Genomic DNA, 7162 nt, shown 5'->3' with positions numbered 1-7162 from the left:
TATATATATATATATATATATATATATATATATATATATATATATATATATATATTCTCATATACAATATATATGCGTATGCATAAATATACGTTACGTACATACATATATACATAATACATACATACAAATATATAAATATATATATATATATCGTATTTAAGTGACGTACAGAGGAAGATACATCACTAAACCTCTTGCTGGCCCATTGCGGATTTTCCACTCTCTCATTTTCAGCTGTTCAAACGCGTTACTTGGCAGAAAAATTGAACTCACATCCTAACCATCAATAATTCATATCATGAGACCACACGCCTTGATTAGTATATATTTTTTCTGTTTGCACACATGCAATCGTATACATGTATATACTATGTATGTATACATACATACATACATACATACATACATATATAAATACATACATACATACTCCTCAGCCATTGTTGTTTATATGTCTGCTCTGATCAGGTCTTTTGGCACTTGGTAAAGTTCCTGCTAAGTACTGACTTGCACGTCAGGAAACTGTTACCGAAAGACGATTGCTCGGATACACTCCAACGGACTTAGGGCAGATGAAAGTCTTCCAACTTTGTAGTTGCTCATCAAAGTGATAGTAATTCCATGTAAACTCTGCGTCCCGATAACTACTGTTCTTCTGGCACTCGTCCCAGAACAATATAAGTTTGGAAGATGAAAATGTAGGACTGGTTCTCTACAGACCATCGCCACTTTAATAATATTCATCATGCAGATTGTTCAGCTAATCAAGAACCCCCAACATTAATACCATCACACTTTCTTGACCATTGAACTAAGATCGCAGTACAGCAAGCTGTATCATGCTGAACTGTTGACGCGGGAGTCCACCTTCCACACCATTAAGCCACTGCTTGTTTTAATGGATTCTGATTTGTTTCTCGATTAAAACTGCAAAACAGCTTCTAGCCTGGTGACTTGTATGGATGCGGTACTTCGCTATGCAATTATAATATACTCTAAAGTATATTAAACGTTTTTTGTAAGTTAATATTGGACTCTACTGTGTTAGCAGTGCTCTTACATTAGTTGTTTAGGTTATCTCTACAGATTTTCTATAGAAATTATAGCCAACACTAATACGTCATAATAAAATCGGTGCTGTCTATAATTTCCATAGAAAATCTCTAGAGATAACCTTAACAGGTTTCCAATCTGAACATGTTCGTCACATTATTGCTAAGTGACTTTCAGAGATGACATCAACTCTTTAAGATTATATCGAGTATCGTTATGTTTGCATATCCACATCAAATTAAATGGATATTATAAAATGTGTTGCATAAACATATCAAACCGTATACTAGTAGCAATTTTACTGCACTAAATAAACAGAACAAAAGATATATCACCCCAAAGAATGTTAAATTTCTGTGTGTATGGTTCAACAGTCACTATTCTTTCTATTAGCTCTATCTTTGTAGGAAGAATTCACATAATTAAAAGGAAAAGATTGAAACATACTTATACGCCAGTTTTTACTATAATTAGTCTTTGAGATAACGACTCTCCTTATCACCAATAGTGCAGTATTAATTAAAAGACTTGGTTTACAAATATCCTACTAACAACTTTAGTTTAAATTTTCCATGCAGCGGTCATCTATATCTAATTTCACGTAATCGTTTAACATATAAACCATTCATAATTCAGTGACATAACTCCTAACAATTCTCAAGTCATTAATGTTTTTTATGTAACATTTCACAATCAATTAATTATAACGTAATTAATTTTAATTTCATCTAATATCGAAGTTGTATTCCTAATTATTGTTTACCTGAACTAGACGTTTAATTAATAATTTCATATCCATGTCAGTAATTTTAATGAATTAAGTTTCTTAATTTACTATACAAAGCACGTTAACACCTACATCGCATACTCACTCGTGTTTCGTTTACAAAATGGCGAAAGACATTTACGCGTACTGCTTTCTCTTCTTGAATCTCTGCAACAGAAATTCTGCCTTGTTATTTGCATAAAGGTGGGATGTTCACTATTCTAACGATTTTAACCTTAATTTTTTCTGTTAGACATCACCCATGTTTTTCCAATTGGACCTTTGAAATCGTTCTAACAGACAGCTTATCTAAAGTTACTTAATGAGTGATTCCACCGTATGTGTTCACCTAGGTCACCAGTTGTTAGATAAACGGCGCTGAAATTATCACGTCATAAAGAATAGACGTCTTTTGTAGATACACTCAATTGTCGTTCAGCTCTTTTAGCCCTATGTGTAGCAGGATTTCATTGCTAAGTCGATACAGGAGAATGTCCTGCAATAAAAATGTCGAAGATGGTGGAAGATTTATACGACTGTTTCAAGCGTTCGTTGAGTTATACCATCAAAGTGTATGCATCTACTCGGCCGACGCTGAATAAGGTTAATCAATAATAGCAATAAAAATTCCACTCAGTAAGGGTAGTGGAATAAAAGAACTCACGGTTGTATGGATAATATATCGATCGTGTCATCAGAGCAACCACAAGTGAACTGGAATAAAGCATCTCGTTTTAGCACAATAATTGCCAGTGTTTCAGTGTTTAAAATGCTTTTTTTGTTTTGTTTTTTTTTGTTAAAATGCCTTTTATAGTATGGTACTTATTTTCATCTTGGGATAATGAACATTTCACGTGTAAATATCTTTATTCTTAAGCACAGAGCAGTGAAAGTGATTGGGTATATCTCACAGGTTCCAAGATTTAGAAATCCGTTCTTATAATCAGAGATGAGTTGAACATATTTGTATAAGTATTTCGGGAATCATGCTTCGAAATGACACGATAAGTTTGGGTTACATTCTCATTAACTATCAAATCGCATATAAGCATTAAATAAATTATACTTTACAACATAGGCATCAATTTTAAAAAAGGTATTAGTATATTTTATATACATCTTTTGTTATCTAAGCAAATAAGACCAAGCTTAGTTATAGAGGTCTAATAATACTATGTTTAATAATACTATACTATATCAATATAGTTTAATGATACTATACTATATTATTAGTTTAATAATACTATACTATATTATTAGTTTAATAATACTATACTATATTATTAGTTTAATAATACTAAACTTAGTTATAGAGGTTTAATAATAATACAATAATAATAATAATACTGCTCTTGTCCAGAGTTATCATTATATTACCAAAGATGAGGCTAAATTCCTACTGTTTTCCATATGTGATAAACGATAATTAATTAAAATTTCGCTATCATCTCCCTTAACTTTTTAAATCTTAATCATTTAGAAATTTCAGTCCTCATTACTGACGGCACGATTTTAATTAAAACTTTTGGTCTAATTACATCTTCTATACTAACACCCATTTTATATATAATCATTCCAAGCTTGTTTATAAAAACTACCGTAGGAGAAAATTTGTAACTCTATTTCATAGATTCCATTTCAATAAAAGACGGGGTGGTCTCTGTCTAAGCCCTTTTCTCCATGTCTTCTCAACTCGTCTATCATTAAGTGGTCTCTTGAATCTATTCTAAAAAATCATTCTGCTTACTTTTAAAGATATACAATTACTTTACTCCAATAATGAGTAAATCTAGTGCTCTTACAATCATGATTGAAATAACATTATTATATGAATCTTGGCAACTCTCCAACTAATCATCTTAGAGAAGGATTTTTATCATTCGACGCTGAGGATTCAGTTGATCGATCATTCGAATTACCTGCACCTAGATTAAGTAGTAAGTGGATGTGAATTCTACAGACATGCACACCATTAAATTAATTTTCAAATTAACAGCTAAAATTTCTATGTAGATGATATTTGATATAACAAGTACTATTTCCAAACAGAAAAGGAACAATAATTTAATCAGTAAGTCTGTTGGTGTTTTCTCTCTAAAATTAGTGCTGACACAATCTGATATTATTTATATTATATGACTTTTGACTTATGAACAGATTGTCAAAACTTCAGTGGTTTTTATATTTCCATGTATAAACTTTGTTTCTGTTAACTTTAATTTCAGGAATGCCATGTTCTATGTTACCAGTCTTGGAGATTGATAACCGAACCCAGTTTCCTCAAAGCATGTCCATCGCTAGATACCTGGCCAGAGAATTTGGTAAGTAGAACCAGCGTTCCTTTCATAAGTGCTAAAATATTTCAATGAAATTAAAAGGAAAAGGAAAATATAGTAATTGGTCTCATATACTATAAATTGTAAAATTATAGGCTATTCAATTTGTATGCTCTCTGACAAGAACTTGTCACTAGTACTATAAGATCCATTTCTGGGCCATACTTCAACAGGTTTTACGGTATAACACTCCTGTGCTATTTCCCTGCAAGAATAAATATATAATTTTATATCGGCAAAATGAATCTATTCCCGGGTAAATTTTACTTTGTACATAAGTTAAGCAAGAAGAAAAATGCCTAAAACATGGATACTGACCTCATCTTAGACTTGAAGACCCAGCGAGGTCTGTAGACTAAACACGAAGCCGGTTTGGAAAGCAAACGGCTTAAAACAAAAACAATAAGCCTTCTCGGCTGCAGAGCTTTTTTTATCATTTTCAAAGTGGGGCATTAAGAAAAGTATGACGATCCTAATTTTGTTTCCATAACACACAAGGCAATAACAGGCCTTTCTTTCTATAGACACTAACACCGAATATTTTGTGACAAAATCTGATGGGACGCTATAACGTCATGCTTTACGAACTGCAACAACGACGAAAGTAAACATAATAAGCAAAGAACCACAGTGGCCCACATTCTCAGACCACCGGAAGTTTTAACTGTGTTTCACACGGTGGCAAAGCGATTCTCTTAACCACACAGTCAGCCATTCCTGCGACTACTTTGACGCGTCCAAAGTAGTAGAGTGCCAGACTAAATGCTCTACAATAATTTGCTTCGTCCCCTTTTATTTTAAATTCAATGTTAAGTTCCACCTTAACAATTCTGAGGTTTATAAGATAGGCAGCAATATTATATATATATATGCCCTAGCTCTTCGAAACGCCAATGTTAGATTAGTGGCAGCTGATGAAGGAAATGTTCTCTATGTGGACTGTGTGTTCTCTGTACCCTGTTTATCATTTTGTCCACTTTTTTGTACGTCCTGTGCCCAGATATGCATCTATATATACATGTAGATGAAGGTATGTACATACATGTACATATATATGCATATACTCATATATTATATATATATATATATATATATATATATATATATATATATATACATCAATGATATATCAGTGAAGAGCATGGCGAGCTGGCAGAATCGTTAGCACGCCGGGAAAAATGCTTAGCGACATTATTACTTTCTGAATTCAAATATCGCTGGGATCAACTTTGCGTTTGATCCTTCGGGGTCGATAAGATAAGTAACATTTGGACACTAGGATCGATGTAATCGACTCAGCGCCTTCCTCGCAATTACTGGGCTTGTGCCAAAATATAGCTCTATAGTCACGAGCCGACCAAAGCTTTGTGAGTGGATATAATAGAGGGGAAACTGATAGAAGCCCGTCGTATATATGTTTGCTTATTTGTTCTGTGTTCTGTGTGTGTATTTGTTTATTTGTTCTGTGTGTGTATCTCCCTTCCATCACCGTCTGACAACTGGTTTGGTGATTTTACGTTCCCGTGTCTTAGTGATTCGGCAAAAGAACCCAATAGAATAAGTACGGAGCTTTTAAAATAAGTAGTGGGGTCGATGCGTGCGACAAAAAATCTAAAGCGGTGCCCCAGCATGGCCGCAGTCAAATGACTAAAACAAAGTAAAATATAAAAGATGAAAGATGCCAATAACGTTAATGAACAAGGCAGGCAGGTGGCAGAATAGTTAATACACCGGGCGAAATACTTAGCGGCATTTCGTCCGTCTTTATGCCCTGAAATTCAACAGTCACTGGGATCGATTTGCCTTTCAGCTTTCAACGTCGATAAAATAAATACAAGTTGAGCGCTGAGGTGGATGTAATCGAATTAGCACACAATTTGAAATTGCTGGTCTTGTGCCAAAATTTGAAAGTAATATTATATTAAAAATACACTAGGATTAATATGCCCCAACTAAAATTTTACGTTCATGATATTCAAATGTTTCATATTTTTAAAAGGTTTCCATGGAAAAAGCAGCATGGAGATGGCCAGAGTTGACTTCATCTCGCACTGTTTCTATGACATCATGGATGACTACATGAGGATGTACCAGGACAGAGAAGGAAGAATGAGGGTGAGGGATTCAAAATTTTTAATGCCTAAAATAAAAGCCGATGGTTGCAGTGGTTATCGATGTCATTTCTATGTATTGGTGATTTTAGGCGGTCAACGTTGAGTACAGGTAGAGTTTGCCTGTGCCTGTGCGAGAGTTTACAATTAGTGAGAACATGGTGGATAATATCAAGTAAAGGATAGGACAGCATTGCATTTCATCCTTCAGGAGAATGTATATAATCGACTATATATATACACACACATACACACACACACAGACACACATACACACAGATACAAACACACACACGCACATATATATATATATATGCATACACACACAGAGAGAGAAACAGAGGGGAGCAAGAGAGATGGAAAAAGAGAAAATATATGCTTATGTATTACACATTGAGATATCCATACAAACTAAACAAGACAATTATTTATTGAAATTCAGTGCACGTGTATTCAGATATACATACACCCATGCATACTGATAAGTGGGTACTGCCATTATATTGGGTTTTATTGTTCTATCCAAAATAGTAGAGCATTTTCTATTGTTTTCACAATGTTACTCCGTACGTATGGTGTGTATTTGAAAATTATTCCAAATCCATCGATTATACAAGCTCTGATTCTCTCTTCTTCTTGTTCATATGTTCTAATAGCGTCTTTGTTTATATTAAACTAATTTACAGTTTCTGTTGAAATTGATTTAATCGATTAATGTTAATTTCCAAGGAAATCGGTTATTTTATATTTAAATACCTTCTTATAAAATATAAGAAGATAATTCTAACATTAGCGTGGTTAAGCCTGTTGCCTACACAGTAAAAGGAATACACTGAAGGGCGAAAATACTTGAAAAGTGTGTGTGTATATGTATGTGTATACAACTATATATA

The 7162-nt window shown here is 33.5% G+C and overlaps 1 protein-coding gene across 1 annotated transcript in view; it reads left to right on the top strand.

The window, feature by feature from the left end:
- The window catches only part of LOC106877285 (S-crystallin 3-like), an 11228-nt gene that overhangs the window by 670 nt on the left and 3396 nt on the right, over window positions 1–7162 (top strand). The window contains exons 2-3 of the mRNA XM_014926154.2: window positions 4048–4143; window positions 6158–6273. Of these exons, the coding sequence (XP_014781640.1) occupies window positions 4048–4143; window positions 6158–6273 (212 nt within the window). The remainder of the gene's footprint in view (window positions 1–4047; window positions 4144–6157; window positions 6274–7162) is intronic.

Source organism: Octopus bimaculoides, chromosome 5 (genome assembly GCF_001194135.2).
Source record: "Octopus bimaculoides isolate UCB-OBI-ISO-001 chromosome 5, ASM119413v2, whole genome shotgun sequence".
NCBI classification, from domain to species: domain Eukaryota; kingdom Metazoa; phylum Mollusca; class Cephalopoda; order Octopoda; family Octopodidae; genus Octopus; species Octopus bimaculoides.
The sequence above is the reverse complement of the archived record's forward strand: the minus strand, read 5'-3'. Positions and strand labels throughout refer to the sequence as shown.